The 15,062-nt window shown below is 44.0% G+C and overlaps 1 protein-coding gene across 4 annotated transcripts in view; it reads left to right on the forward strand.

The window, feature by feature from the left end:
- The window catches only part of col16a1 (collagen, type XVI, alpha 1), an 84,049-nt gene extending 69,075 nt beyond the window's left edge, over positions 1-14,974 (forward strand). For all 4 annotated transcript variants that reach the window (XM_013135548.4, XM_013135550.4, XM_013135549.4 and 1 more), the window contains 23 exons: positions 457-501; positions 1,962-2,015; positions 2,099-2,152; positions 2,250-2,303; positions 3,973-4,017; positions 4,739-4,792; positions 4,909-4,944; positions 5,265-5,327; positions 5,482-5,553; positions 6,163-6,216; positions 6,342-6,386; positions 7,295-7,339; positions 8,069-8,122; positions 8,237-8,290; positions 8,390-8,440; positions 8,944-9,033; positions 9,383-9,418; positions 9,547-9,591; positions 11,182-11,376; positions 11,576-11,639; positions 11,848-12,021; positions 12,510-12,587; positions 12,752-14,974. In XM_013135548.4, the coding sequence (XP_012991002.1) occupies positions 457-501; positions 1,962-2,015; positions 2,099-2,152; positions 2,250-2,303; positions 3,973-4,017; positions 4,739-4,792; positions 4,909-4,944; positions 5,265-5,327; positions 5,482-5,553; positions 6,163-6,216; positions 6,342-6,386; positions 7,295-7,339; positions 8,069-8,122; positions 8,237-8,290; positions 8,390-8,440; positions 8,944-9,033; positions 9,383-9,418; positions 9,547-9,591; positions 11,182-11,376; positions 11,576-11,639; positions 11,848-12,021; positions 12,510-12,587; positions 12,752-12,945 (1,656 nt within the window). In that variant the 3' untranslated portion in view covers positions 12,946-14,974. The remainder of the gene's footprint in view (positions 1-456; positions 502-1,961; positions 2,016-2,098; positions 2,153-2,249; positions 2,304-3,972; positions 4,018-4,738; positions 4,793-4,908; positions 4,945-5,264; positions 5,328-5,481; positions 5,554-6,162; positions 6,217-6,341; positions 6,387-7,294; positions 7,340-8,068; positions 8,123-8,236; positions 8,291-8,389; positions 8,441-8,943; positions 9,034-9,382; positions 9,419-9,546; positions 9,592-11,181; positions 11,377-11,575; positions 11,640-11,847; positions 12,022-12,509; positions 12,588-12,751) is intronic.
- Positions 14,975-15,062: the final 88 nt, after the last annotated feature.

The raw sequence follows: 15,062 nt of genomic DNA on the forward strand, positions 1-15,062 counted from the left end.
TCATATAAAGCCTAATCGTTGAGGTATTAAGTAGAAGGAAGATACTTCACTGTGGTACTTCACATATGAGGTCATAGACCCCTCTAGTGGTGTGTCTCAGAAGTGCACATGCTTTCATTTAAATTCGGCCCCATTCCGATTCTCCACACCTCTCTGCCAAAGACTTGCTCTAGCCAATGATAACACCAATCAAAGGCTTTTGATTCACTAACGCAAAGTGTACAAGTGCTGACTTGGAGAGAAGGTAGCGAATCAGGAAATAACCCATGTCCGCTATTTCCAATGAGTATACGTGTGCAGACAGTTCTAGTATTTACAGGCTGGAGTAAGATAGTATAGTGAGTTACAGGCTAGGGTCAGTGTTGCTGTCTATAATAAGAATTGTTTGGTTCAGGACATCAGAATATAGTTGTGTTGTTTTAGCTGCCCCTCCTATTGCCTGTTTCTTTTCCACAGGGTCCTCCTGGCTTCCCTGGTCCTCAAGGTTCATCTGGCTTACCTGTGAGTGTACTGTACTATTTACACACCTGAGAGAGAGAGAGATAGAGAGAGAGAGTGTGATGGCGAGAGTGTGTGTATATGTTTTTCTGTATTTGAAACTCTCAGTGCCTCTTTTTGTTTCTCTCTCTGTGTCTCTTACTCTCTTTGTCTCTTTGATTCTGTCTCTCACTCCGCATCTCCGTTCTGCTTTGAAAAAGCATAAACACTGTGAGTGTTGAATGTTTCTCTCCCCGGGGAGCCGCTGGTACTTGTCATCTCCATCTCTCCAGCTCTTAATGAAAGTTATTTCAGATGAGGAAACCATTCCATTGTCTCGCTAGTTGTTCAATTATCTCCCCTGTCTAAGTGATGGAGAGCGTCAGCCTGCCACCCCCCCCCCCATCCCATATCATCCCATTGTTTTAGCAGAATGGAAATCGGTAATGGATGAACGGTGCGAGCCCAGCATGGAATCCATTTTGAAATGTTAGGGTAGGGTTTGTGCATGCGTGAGTGTGCGCGTGGAGAGCCTGTGTCTGCCAAGGTCCGCTTTGTTTAATTTTCTCTCTGATTAAATAGTAGCAGCTGAGAAAGATGGATTTTTCATTGTAATGAAACTCAGCTGCATTGATAAGGCATTCGGCTGAATCAATAACAGGGATGTGAATGGTCTTATGCTGTCAGTTATCCTCACAGAACAGAAGAGAGAAGGGGGGCGGAGGACGGGGGGTGGTGGGGATTGTGGCCGAAAGATGGGGACTGACACAAAGAAGAAACGTAAGGGAAAGTTGTGGCCTGAATGACATTGACTGCATTATGAAAATCAATACGGGTCCAAAATGAATAGCTGGTTTGTGGAGAGCTGGACTGGCTTAAAGGGTGTCAGTATGAATTGGTCATGGTGAGGGATCCCCAGCTCCTGCTTTGAAAGCCCACTGAGAGAGCAGCGGGTCCGGGGAGGAACAGATGTGGTTGGATTTAGAACTCCTCCGTGGGAAACAGGAAAGGACACTTTGCCGTCCCCCTTGTTCAGTATTGACTTGGCGTGTCCTTGGATGGCCCGGGGTGACTGGTTTATCTGTGGGGGGCACGTGCGTCCGCCAGTGGGTGTGTGTACGTGCCTGCCTGGGCCAAAGTTACGGCTCCTGCGGAATACAGATGACGACAGGGTGATCCATATTTCATTTAGCGTGCTACGTTGCCTCTCTCCCTCCCAGGAGTATGGGAAATGTGTAACTACACTGCTAAGATGATGGAGGGAGATGAGACACGGCTGGCTCTTATGCGGAAGTTACAACGCTCATTTCACTCTCTTTAAGTGATCTCTTTTTTTTTCTGCTTGGCCTCTACTTTCCCCCTCTCCACTTTCCTCACCCCCTCCCCCTCCCATCTCACTCCTCCCTCTTCACCATTTTCTTCTCACTCGCTCTATTCTGACCTCTCGCCTCTCTCGCTTACCCCGCCCCCCTCTATGTCTCCAGGGTCAACAGGGAGAAAGAGGGCTAGCTGGACCACCGGGTTTGAAGGGAGAAATGGTGAGTCTCGGGTACAGCCATGAATACATGTTGGGTCAGGTTCTGCTTCTGTTTTATTTCTGCATCTTCTTGATTTGTCTTAGGGCTCTCCTGGGACTCCTGGATACCCGGGTTCTATGGGACAACCTGGACTTCCTGTAAGATGCAACAACGTCCTGTTTCATTACGCTTAGATGGATTAACTTATTGAACATAATCATGGGTTTATTAACACATTGATACATTCATTGACAGGGCCTGAAGGGTGATCGAGGGACCCCAGGTACTTCAGGAACTAAAGGAGAATCGGTAAACACAAATACAGTTGTTGAAAACTACAGATTTTAATTCATGTGGATAGCCAGAAAATGGATATAAGCTGACGTGTATCAATCTAGCCATTCGTATAGTGTTTTGATATTAAAGAAATGTCACCCGAAACAAGTCAGAGGAGAAATAAAAATAAGAACCTTACAATAACCGGGTTTCATAAGTCTGCACAGAAGTCATTACACACCTGCCATCGTTTAAAGTGAATCTGATTAATCACAAATAAAGTTCAGCTGTTCTAGTAGGAGTTTCCTGATATTTTCTTAGTTGAATCTCAGAGCAAAAGCCATGGTCTGCAGAGAGCTACCAAAGCATCAGAAGGATCTCATTGTTGAAAGATATCAGTCAGTAGAAGGGTACAAAATAATTTCCAAAGCATTAGATATACCATGGAACACAGTGAAGACAGTCATCATCAAGTGGAGAAAATATGGCACAAACGAGACATTACCAAGAGCTGGACATCCCTCCAAAATGTATGAAAAAACGAGGAGAAAACTGGCCAGGGAGGCTTCCAAGAGGCCTTCAAAATTTAATGGAACTGCGGGAATTTATATGTCAAGTACTGGCTGTGTGCTTCATGTGACAACAATCTCCCATATTCTTGAATATGAATGGGCTATGGGGTAGAGTGGCAAGACGGAAGCCTTTTCTTACAATGAAAAACATCCAAGCCCGGCTGAAGTTTGCAAAAACAAACATCAAGTCCCCCAAAAGCACGTGGAAAAATTTGTTATTGTCTGATGAAACCAAGGTTGAACTTTTTGGCCATAATTCCAAAAGGTATGTTTGGCGCAAAAACAACACTACACATCATCCAAAAAACACTATACCCACAGTGAAGCATGTTGGTGGCCGCATCATGCTTTGGGGTAGTTTTTCTTCAGCTGAAACCGGTGCCTTAGTGAGGGTGGAGGGAAGAATGAACTGTTCCAAATACCAGGCAATTTTGCCACAAAACCTTCAGGCGTCTTTTAGAAAGCTGAAGATGAAGAGGAAGTTCACCTTTCAGCTCGACAATGACCCAAAGCACACATCCAAATCCACAAAAGCATGGCTTCACCAGAAGAAGATTAAGGTTTTTGAATGGCCCAGCCAGAGCCCAGACCTGAATCCAATTGAACATTTGAAGAGATGTTCAAGAGGGCTGTGCACAGGAGATGTCTTTGCAATCTGACAGATTTGGAGCGCTTTTGCAAAGAAGAGTGGGCAAATATTGCCACATCAAGATGTGCCATGCTAATGGACTCCTACCCAAAAAGACTGAGTGCTGTAATAAAAATCAAAAGGTGCTTTAATAAAGTATTAGTTTAAGGTTGTGCACACTTATGCAACCAGATTATTGTGAGTTTTTTATTTAAAAAAATTCACCCTCAAAGTTTTCAGTTTGTTTTTCAACTGGATTGTTCACGTTATGGGTCACATTTTAGGTGGAAAAAGTTCTGACATGATTTATCTTTGTCTCATTCTTTTACATCACAATAACCTGACATTTTAACAGGGGTGTGTAGAATTTATATCCACTGTATAACAAAGTACATTCATACCACAATTCCACACATAGAGCAAGTGACATTTATTCTATTGGTTGGGGATTTTTTCATTATTACATTGAGTTTATGTCTTATCCTTGGCTTTTCTTTTACAGGGTCCACCAGGCAACCCAGGATACCAGGGGCAAGCTGGAGTAGCAGTGCGTAACCTCATCCCTGCTTCTTAATCCCCCCCTATAACCTATCATCCTTAAACTCATCCAACACCCTTTTCTCCCCACCCCTTTTATCCCTCGTCTCTATATTCTGTTTTCTGTAACCTCTTCCAAGCCTCATCCCATTTATTCTTCATTATTAGTACTTACCATCCTTAACAACATCCCTACATCCCCCACATCTCCCGCTTTGTTACTACATCACCATCTTGTCCCCTGGAGAAAGTTCTCTTTTCTGTTTCATGTCTGTGTTCATGTTTTAAGTAATGCTGTCTGTCATGTTAAAGTATAGTTCTCTGTCTGACATGTTACAGTAATGCTCTCTGCCATGTTAAAGTCATGCTGTCTGCCATGTTACAGTAATGCTCTCTGCCATGTTAAAGTAATGCTCTCTCTCTGTCATGTTAAGGTCTCTGTCTGTCCCTCATGTTAAATAATACTCTCTGTCTAATACTTTCTGTTTGTTATGTTGCAGTAATGTTTTCTGTCATTTTGCAGTGATGTTGTCTGTTTGTCGTATTGAAACCAGGCTGTCTGTTTGTTGTATTGAAACCAGGCTGTCTGTTTGTCATATTGAAACCAGGCTGTCTGCTTATCATATTGAAACCAGGCTGTCTGTTTGTCATATTGACACCAGGCTGTTTCTTTGTCATATTGAAACCAGGCTGTCTGTTTGTTGTATTGAAGTCACGCTTTCTGTCCAAAGGGTCCCAAAGGAGACACAGGACCGGCGGGTTCTGAAGGACCGAAGGGAAATCAAGTATACTACAATAAAATATTCATTTTAAACTTACTTTGAAAATGAACACACATGCTGAAACATACACACATGCACCTTCCACTCACACACATTTATGGGTTTTCTTCCCTTTTTAGGGCTCCCCAGGACAGCCAGGATTCCCAGGCACATCGGTGAGTGACATCATCTGGTTTCCCTGTTGAATCAGTTGGAAGTGTTTGCATCCTTTCAGTCCTGCACAGGAAGCCCACTCAATCAAAAATAGATAACAATGACAAAGTATGCACTAAAAGTGAAGTATGCACAAATAATTACAACGTCACCCATTTTTCTATTATGTGTTACGCCCTGAATAAGGACACAAAACAGAAACATATTTCACATGTTATTAATTCAAATTTGAACAGTACAAAACAAATTTGCATGGTACTTCAGACCCCATTATAATGTGCATCACCCGTGGCCTCCTAAAACCCCTCATGACATTTTGTAGGGCCCGCCTGGTCCCCCTGGTAAACAGGGGAGAGAAGGACCCCCTGGACCCAAGGCTGAAAAGGTTTGAATGAGGTTTTTCCAGTTCTTGTTTCTACTAAATTGTGGTGATGAAGTAAATATCTCCATTTAATGTCTGTGTCTGTCTGTCTTGCCTCTTGTTCCCTTTCTCGCCTGTTCACTCTCTTTCTGGATGTTTCTTTCATGCTTCCTGTCAGGGTAATGATGGAGCTTCAGGACCACAGGGTCCAACTGGACCTCCAGGCTCTACTGGGCCCCCTGGCATTCAGGTGCGTTGGTCTATGTGTTTGCCTGTGTGCTTTATCACAATGTACATATACTGTTAATAAGTGTGTTGTTTAATGTCAACTGTCAATGTCAACTTTATTTATAAATCACATTTAAAACAACTGTTGTTGACCAAAGTGCTGTACAGGACAAAATAACAAAGTATAAAAAATATATGAAATTTACAGGTAAAAAATTACGTAGATACACCTAACACAGACAAAATTGCAGCACAGACATTTGATGCCAACTCAGCTAGGATTAAAAGCCAGAGTAAAAAGGTGTGTCTTTAGCGAGGACTTAAAAGTGTATATAGTCTGGGCATTTCGAACATGCAGTGGTAGGCAATTCCAGAGGATGGGACCACCCACCGCGAAAGCTCGATCCCCTCTTGTTTTTAGCCTGGCTTTTGGGACAACTAGAAGTAACTGGTTAGCTGACCTTAGTGCTCGGGCTGCAGAATGACGATGTCAAAGTTCAGACAGATATAAAGGGGCCAATCCATTTAAAACCTTAAAGACAAGCATTTAACACTTTCATCACTTTTATTGAATATGATTTGTGTGTGTGTCTGTGTGTGTGTGTGCGCGCATCCTCCCTCCAAAAAATAGGGACCCCAGGGATTTGAGGGATTGGACGGTAAAGATGGTAAACCAGGGTTACGGGTAAGAAAAGGCTCAAACACAATGCTATTGATATTCATGTTTGTTGATGGCAAGAGAAAAGTAAGATATTTTCAACTGACCTCAACTTTCTGTCCCCCTTCTTCCTGTCCCCATCTTTCTCTCAGGGAGAGCCAGGACTTCCAGGGGTAGTGGGACCCAGAGGAATTCCAGTGAGTACACTTTGACCTTTCCATTAACCCGCATACATGCTGTTACTGACCATTCGAACATTGAGATCCCATTTCCGCCCAATCGGGATTGTGTGGAATACCACATCTCATTTCTCTTGTCATCCTTTTGGAAATCACCACATTCACACTGAGTTTTACTGTCGAACGCCACCTACTGATCTCTCCCAAGTTTCCACACTGACCGATGGTGTTCCAAATGGTGCCTTGTTAGCATGCAAATCATAAAGAATTTCAGAGTGGAGCTACGGATCAGGTATTGATATGGATCTATGTAGAGAAACTCTTCCTACATTAGTACTCCTACTCTGAGTTGCTGCAGGAATATTGCCGCAGAATTGTTTGCTTTTTACTGAGTTATTGGCCCAGCTGCTCTTCTTTGCACAATGGTCTTTGTTTGGTATGCTTAATGGACCTCATTATTTATCGCTAAGTTAAAAGGGAGATTATCGAAAATGGCTCGCACTGCACACAGTTACAAACAATGTTTCTGTGTAGTTTCTTTGAGGGTTGAAATTTCAAAGTGGTCAAATTAATGTATTTCCAAGTGATAGGTGTTGGAAGCAGCATGTTTTTAGGTGTGACATGTGTTGTTGTGTTGAATTATGTATGTTTTGAGGTGTGATACAATATTTTGTTTTGAGGTGTGATAGGTGTTGTGTTCAATCTTGGTGATTATAAAGTATTATATGTTGTCTTGAATCCTGGGTGTTTTGAGGTGTGATATATGTTGTGTTAAATCCTGGGCGTTTTGAGGTGTGATATATGTTATGTTGAATCCTGGGCGTTTTGAGGTGTGATATATGTTGTGTTGAATCCTTGGCGTTTTGAGGTGTGATGTGTTGTGTTAAATGTTCTGATTGTGTTATCTTTTATTTCTCTGCTTTTAGGGTTTCAAAGGGAAACATGGACATGCTGGCTTTCCTGGACAGAAGGTGCATCAACTGAAAACACACATTACTGTCTTTAGTGGTTCTGTGTGATGTATTCTACTATACATTAAAACTGATTGTGTATATCTTGTTAAGGATTTTTGGATACCCTCTAAACTATTTTAATTGTTTCCTTAATCTCTCTGGTATTCATTTAACTTCCATCCATTTCCCCCTTTTTCATTTTTCTTCTCTCACAATCTTTCTCCCTCAATCCCTACCTCCCCACACTCCATCTTTCTCCCCACTCTCCATCTTTCTCCCCACTCTCCATCTTTCTCCCCACTCTCCATCTTTCTCCCCACTCTCCATCATTCTCCCCACTAACCATCATTCTCCTCACTCCCCATCATTCTCCTCACTCCCCATCATTCTCCTCACTCCCCATCTTTCTCCCCACACTCCATCTTTCTCCCCACACTCCATCTTTCTCCCCACACTCCCCCTTTCTCCCCACTCTCCCCATCTTTCTTCCCACACTCCCCATCATTCTCCCCACTCCCCATCATTCTCCTCACTCTCCATCTTTCTCCCCACACTCTATCATTCTCCCCACACTCTCTCATTCTCCACACACTCCATCTTTCTCCCCACACTCCATCTTTCTCCCCACACTCCATCTTTCTCCCCACTCCCCATCTTTCTCCCCACTCCCCATCTTTCTCCCCACTCCCCATCTTTCTCCCCACTCCCAATCTTTCTCCCCACTCCCAATCTTTCTCCCCACTCCAGGGTGACGCCGGACCAGTAGGTCCTCCCGGGCCAGCTGGCAGACCAGGACCAGAGGTGACATTTCACACTCATGATCTATAACAACTTCATGCTGTTGGATGTCTGAATGATGTAAATTTTTTTGACAAAATGCCAATCAAACCGAGAGACACCTTGGACCTTTTTCAGGGTGACGCCGGAACACCTGGGCCTCAAGGTCGACCGGGCCCCCCAGGACACCTTGTGAGTTCAACCTCACATCCGTGGGATCTACGTCATCCATTTATCGCATGTACTTGTGTGCGCACGCGTGCGTAACTAACGAGTGTGAATTATCGGTAGGGTTCTCCGGGACCAGCGGGACCTCCGGGACCAGCCGGCATAGTAGGAGTGGTGAGAGGAAATGATGTCGTAATGGATGTGTTTTAGTGTAGAGGGAACCTGTATCAAAACCCTGAGTTAAAGAAAATCATGTCGTAACGAACGTGCTGTAATGTAGAGGGAACCCGTATCAAAACCCTGAGTTAAAGGAAATCATGTCGTAACGAACGTGCTGTAATGTAGAGGGAACCCGTATCAAAACCCTGAGTTAAAGGAAATCATGTCATAACGAACGTGCTGTAATGTAGTGGGAACCCGTATCAAAGCCCTGAGTTAAAGGAAATCATGTCATAACGAACGTGCTGTAATGTAGAGGGAACCCGTATCAAAACCCTGAGTTAAAGGAAATCATGTCATAACGAACGTGCTGTAATGTAGAGGGAACCCGTATCAAAACCCTGAGTTAGAGGCATGATTGAAGATTACAGTAGTACCCTTTCAGTGATACGTCTCAGGCTAGGTTATTCATCACACTGTCTCCGTGTCTATCCTGCCTCTCCTGTCTGTCGGTATAGGGCATAAAGGGTGAGAAGGGCCAGCCAGGAGAACGTGGGCTTCCGGGGATGACTGGATCTGTTGGTCCCCCCGGTCATCCAGGAATGCAGGTCAGATTTCAGGATTGTTTTTCGAACGTTTCGAATGTGATACTTCCATTTCAGGTATGTACCGCTGGGACGAGTTGATAATACATCCTAACCACTGTTATACTTCTTTTGTTCCTTCCTTCATTATTTCATTCTTTCTCTTGATCATTTTCTTCTTCATTCTCTCTTTTATTTCTCTCATTCTCTCCTTAATTGTTTCCTTCATTTTCTCCTACATTCTCTTCTTTCTCATTCTCTCCTTTCTCTGCGTTTTCACCATCCTTTCTCTCTTTCCTTCTCTCTAAACTTCTTTCTTCCGTCGTCCTCTCCTTTCTCTGTGTTTCTTTCTTGTCCCTGCTCTGTCTCCCAGGGAGAACCAGGCAGTGATGGAGCAGCGGGTAAAGATGTGAGTAATCTCTCTGATGTGCCATTTGTCATCATTACAGTAAATATGAATGTAGCTGTGCAGTGGAACACATTTGAATAATACACGGCCGTAAACGCTCTCTGATTTTTGTCCTCCTGCTTTCACAGGGAGCACCTGGTCAGCCAGGAGACAATGGACAGTGTGGTCAAAAGGTATGGTCGCGGGTTTTCGCGTGGGGGCATCTGCCAGGAAAACAAGGCGGCATTATACATGCCATCCCAGAAAATTGATGCAGCCTCCCTGTGGGTCAATTGGGATATTGCATACGACTAATGCAATTTAAGTTATTAATGTGGCTCCACACCTTGAGCCAATCTGTAAGTTTATGCATGCCGGATCTCTCAGGCAACACACCAGGATTCCGTTCCGCACACACGCCAATTCAGGCCAACGCTATGGCCTACTCCTGAAACCCAGACCACTGACCTGGCTTGACGCAATACCATGTAAAGTTCACTACTGACTACAAGCTCAAGGTGGCCAAAACTAGTTCATGATAAGGGGAATGGGGTGGCGTACAGGGGCCCGTCCTTCATTTAAGGAAGCTCCTTTTGGGATGATCGTCACATATTCACCTCAAATACCTTACTTCTCCTGGCCTCATACTGAGCCCTCCAGTCGCTCTAAAACGAGGGAGCTACAGAACAGTAACCAATAGAGGTATTCTCTGTCGCCGCGGTAATACTATTAACTTAGAGAGCAGGGCCATGAGATGAGGTGATTTGTCATGATGACAGGACAGCATTGTCAGGGCTTTTAGCTTCATTGGGACAGATTACAGAGGAGAAACTCTCTTCTCCTTCTCCTCTCTCTCACTTTATCGGGTGGCCCAGTGTCCGGTGGTGACGTGTAAACATTAGCCCTTCACAATGGGCAGCTTTGTTCCACATTAATCACAGGTGTCTGTCAGGGGCTGGTTATGTTGTATTGACTAAAGCCTCATTTGTACCTGGCGCAAAAAAGGGATCGTTGTCTTGATCTCATCCAGATTCTCAGTGTGCCCACATTGTAGCTGTTGCATCTCCACGTTGTGGTGTGATGCTTTTATTTTTTCCGTCCTCTGTGACCACATTGAGACTATACATTGTGGCCCTGATCTGTATCAGCTAAAGTGTTTTCTCAGGTAATGCTGAACTCGGAATGTCCAAAAAAGACAAACACGTCGTTGCACTGTGCCGGCTGATATTATAACCACCCAGGAACGTGAAGCTTAGCCCAGAGTGTTCTGAACATCTCGGGGCGTTCTTGGTCTCTACACATAATATTTGACTCAAAGTGTTTCCTTAATAAACAATGTGTATTTATTTATTTTAAGGCATTTCTCATAGGTAAATGGCATTACCTGTTTCAGAGGTGATGATTTAAACAGTTGTGTGTCCGGAGCCTTCTACACTTCTAAGATATTCAGACACAATATGTCAGGATATCTCTAGTGGTGATCAGACAGGTCTTGTCACAATCAGATTACAATGCATCCATTAAATATCTTCACCTGCCTACACATTCGGGCACCATAAAAATTTGAAAAATATGGACTGAACATGGACACTCTACAAACGTCTTCATTCCATCAAAAGCATTGAGTACTATATAAAAAGCTAAAATTACTAATTGGAGGAATGTCCTTATAAAGGTCTTCATGATAATGTTTTTGGGGCATGGTATAAACATTGTGGCCACCACATAAACATTATGTTGGGTTTTAATACCTCTCACCTGTCCTTTCGCCCTACCTCTATCAGGGTGAGCCAGGTGCCGCAGGTCAGAGAGGCGCCCCAGGGGAGCGAGGCCGTCCCGGACCCCCAGGCGGAGGGGCTTATTCTTCCAAGGCTGATACTCCTGTGATGGGCCCAGTGGGACCCAGGGGAGAGAGGGGCACTCCAGGCTCACCAGGCCCTGCAGGGTCCCCTGGACCTCCAGGGTCACCAGGCAACGAGGTGAGACTTAGTTGTTGCAATTGAATAACTTTATAGGCCGGTTACACAGACACAGATTCATCCCAGTCTTGTACTAGAAAACATCGAGCTCAATGGAAATACATTTTTCGTGGAGAGACCAAACACATCCCATTATGATTTTTATGTGTGTGTCTGTCTCTCCCATTTTCTCTCTTTCTTCCTTTCCCTTTCTATACAGCCTGTGGTCAACTATGACAACATCAAGGACTTTATTCGCCAGCAGGTCATTAAGGTCTTTGATGGTAAGAACTTTATCAGTTTCCTAACTACAAAAGAGAATGGAAGCTAGGTTGTCATTAGGTGGTTTATAAATTGTCTCTATTGTATATGTCTATGGTAATGGATTATGGTTCTGTGACCCGCATACTAGAATGGAAGCTGGTTCATCGACTGTGTTTTATCAACTGTAATTGTACACCACAACTGTGATTCTATCTGTCCCTCCCGCAGAGAGAATGTCCTACTTCATGTCTCGGATGCAGCAGCCACAAGAGGTGTCATCTCCGGGTCGCCCTGGGCCTCCAGGGAAAGATGGCAACCCAGGTAGAGATGGGTCTCCAGGAGTCCCCGGTCAACCAGGACAGATCGGCAGAGAAGGCCGCCAGGGACCCCCAGGGCCACAGGGTAAGTCCGCCGCTCGCTTTAATGCGTGCAAAGTCTTTGTCGTCGAGACGCGACGGCACCATTTTGATGACGTCATTGTCACGGCGTAGGTAGGCAGGGACCAGACGCCAAGGTGGTGTTGAAAAACCAGTGTTCATGTTGTACATTGAGTCTTTCCAGCGGACCGGCGAAAGCCCGGCGACCGAGAGAGACGAAGCTGGGATGTCTCCGCGAGGGGCCGGGTCCCAGGCGGAATCGTGACAGACATTTAAAAACAGACCATTCATAATTAAGGAGTGGCTAACACAGCTTAGACACAACACACCACAAACTGCCATCACAAACCCAGGGACGCCTTACAAAGTGGTTCTGAGCCGTAGAAATGGATTGGATTTGACAAATTCAGGATCAGACTTCAGGATTTGAACCATCTGGTTAGACAGTCGTGAGCTGTGATCTTTCGTGATTTCAGCTCAACACAAAAGTTCTGTCCTTGGTCTCGTCTACAGGTCCGCGAGGTATGACCGGACAGAAAGGTGAAAAGGGCGTTGGTGAGATGGGGGACAGCGGACCACCAGGGGCACCAGGTGAGACTCTCATCAGCCTAACGGGTGTCTTACTCTCGCCCCTTCGGAGAGAGTTTCTAAAGGTCGTCTTTGTAACCTGTTCTGCTCTTTTGAAATGAATGCATGTCCAGTTTTTGAAGGGTACCTTATCTACCATCATCAGTCATTGTACTCTCTCCCCCCAGGTGTCCCCGGTGTCCCCGGCTACGGTAAGATGGGCCCCAGCGGGCCCGTGGGCCAGCAGGGTGTCCCTGGAATCCCTGGAACCCCTGGACAGCCAGGCCAGAAGGGCAGGGAGGGCCGGTGTAACCCCTCTGACTGTATGAGCCAACCAGTAGAGTGGAACCCTAAGGGCCCCCTCTCCAAGGGCCCCTACTAGAGAGAAGGAACATGGAAAAAGAGAGAGGGGAGAGATGGGGCCAGGAGAGGAGGGAGTGATGGAGAGAAAGATGACCAATAACCAGCAGCTGCTCGTCTGATCAACAGGAATCCCAGGAGATGAAATGTACATGGATTCCTCCATCTGTCATCGTAGTGTTTTGTTGTTGTTGTTGTTTTATCATCAAAGTGTTTGCCATTTAGATGTCCTCAGCGCAGGCCAAAGAGGCTTTGATCATGGAGATGGCTGGACACTATGGTATCTTTTTTCTCTTTGCTCTGTCGCGTACATTCTGTTAATTCCTGCAATTTTTCCAAACTAGCTGTCAGTTCTTCCAATAAGGAGACGTATTTAGTTTGACAAAACCAGCAGAAGCAAACCCAGCCTTTGAAATGTCCCAGTTCTTCCACATCCTCCCTGTTCTCATCGCCATTGTGATCATATTCTGCTTTGATGCTTCTGTCTATCCATAGAAACAGAAAGAATAGAACTGGCATGGCAGTGCCTTTTCCCAAATTCCCATTCTAATTATGTCTATATGCATTATATGTTGTTTAAGTTTAGATTTTTATGCTTGAATACACCCTTATCATATCGCTTTAACAGATCTGTATGCCATACCCTCACAGTTCCTATGATCTCTTACCTGGTTGTGAAAAATGAGATGAGAACTACACACAAACCCCCCCCGCTGGCTTAGAGTGCCTGTTTTGTAAATATTTGTATTTATATATTACGGCATTTTATAACTTTTGTATTTTGGAATTGGCGTCAGCATGGCTTACCGTGTTCTTGTCATGGTCAGCTGTCTTTTATCCACTGTGAGTGTTGTATCTCATAAGCTTTCAAAGTGGAGTTATTTTTTCTGTACAAACAAGTTATGTATGACAGAATTGTGCCTTCTGTGTGAAAATAGAATGGATTTATATATGATGCAATAATTGAGCTTTGGAAAGTATTCTCTCTCATGTTCCTCTGTATAGAGTACAGGACATATAATGACAACTATAGCAAAAGTGGCACAATATCACTTCCTAATTATTTAGTCTCACTAAATCACAAAGCTGATTTTTCACAACAGAAACTTAAAATGGATAACTTTCTCCTAAATGGACACCACTGGTACTAATATTGACACTAGGGATTTTCAGAAATCCTGGTTGAGTGACTCCAAGACTCGGAAGTAGATAATCGGGGGGAACTTGGATTCCATTGACCAGGATTTCTGGACATTTTCATAATTTGAATTTTGTGACCCTGTTTAAGTGAAAATATGATTTTTATCATCTAACCAAACACTCACTGGTCACACTGTGCCAAACAACAAACTAACTAAAAACAAATGTTATGCTATCGTCGTTGTATGTTCTGTCCTTTTGGTGTTATATCTGTTGGGTAAAAACTACAGATCACTTACAACTAGCTGTGAAATTGATGTATTTCCTGTTTTAGAATGCTATGGGTGCATTACTTCATATTTCTAAGGGCCAAGGAGTTTTTCATGACCCTGTGACCTGTCGAGGAAAAACTCTCCATCCTAGAAATAGCCCCCTTGCAATCTAACAGTGACCCTCCTCATTCCTAGCTCCTTTGAACATCTTGTTGACATTACAACCCTCAGTGTATCTGTTGATTTTTTTTTTATGTTGCCGTCAATTTTTATAAAGCCTTCCTGTGCAAAGAGATGTTTTTTTATGGACACTTTTGGGGAAAATAGTTAATAAATTGTTTAAAGCAGACATGTTGTTGATCAACACATCTGAGACACCAAAGAGTTTGACAGGTCCAGTTCCCTGCTGTTCTCTTTCGCTGTGATATCATTTCCTGCGGTAAAAGATTTCCACTGAATTGGTTGTTCTTGTTTCTGTGAATGAAAGAGCACTCTGTAGCCCAGGGTGGTCCAGCAGTCAAGCCTGTCTTCGGTGTGCATGTAAGCCTTCAGCAGGGGTCCAAACACGGCCCACTTCTTTTTCAGTAAAAAATCTATTTCTCTCCCCACTGTCTCTATCAATAAAAGAAAGCAGACATGCCTGAAAGTATATATTTTCAAAAAAGATGCTGTGGAGAAAAATAATTACTGTGTAATTCTAATCAAATAATTCTGCTTTTGTAACTCT

The sequence above is a fragment of the Esox lucius genome, chromosome 10 (assembly GCF_011004845.1).
Source record: "Esox lucius isolate fEsoLuc1 chromosome 10, fEsoLuc1.pri, whole genome shotgun sequence".
Taxonomy (NCBI): domain Eukaryota; kingdom Metazoa; phylum Chordata; class Actinopteri; order Esociformes; family Esocidae; genus Esox; species Esox lucius.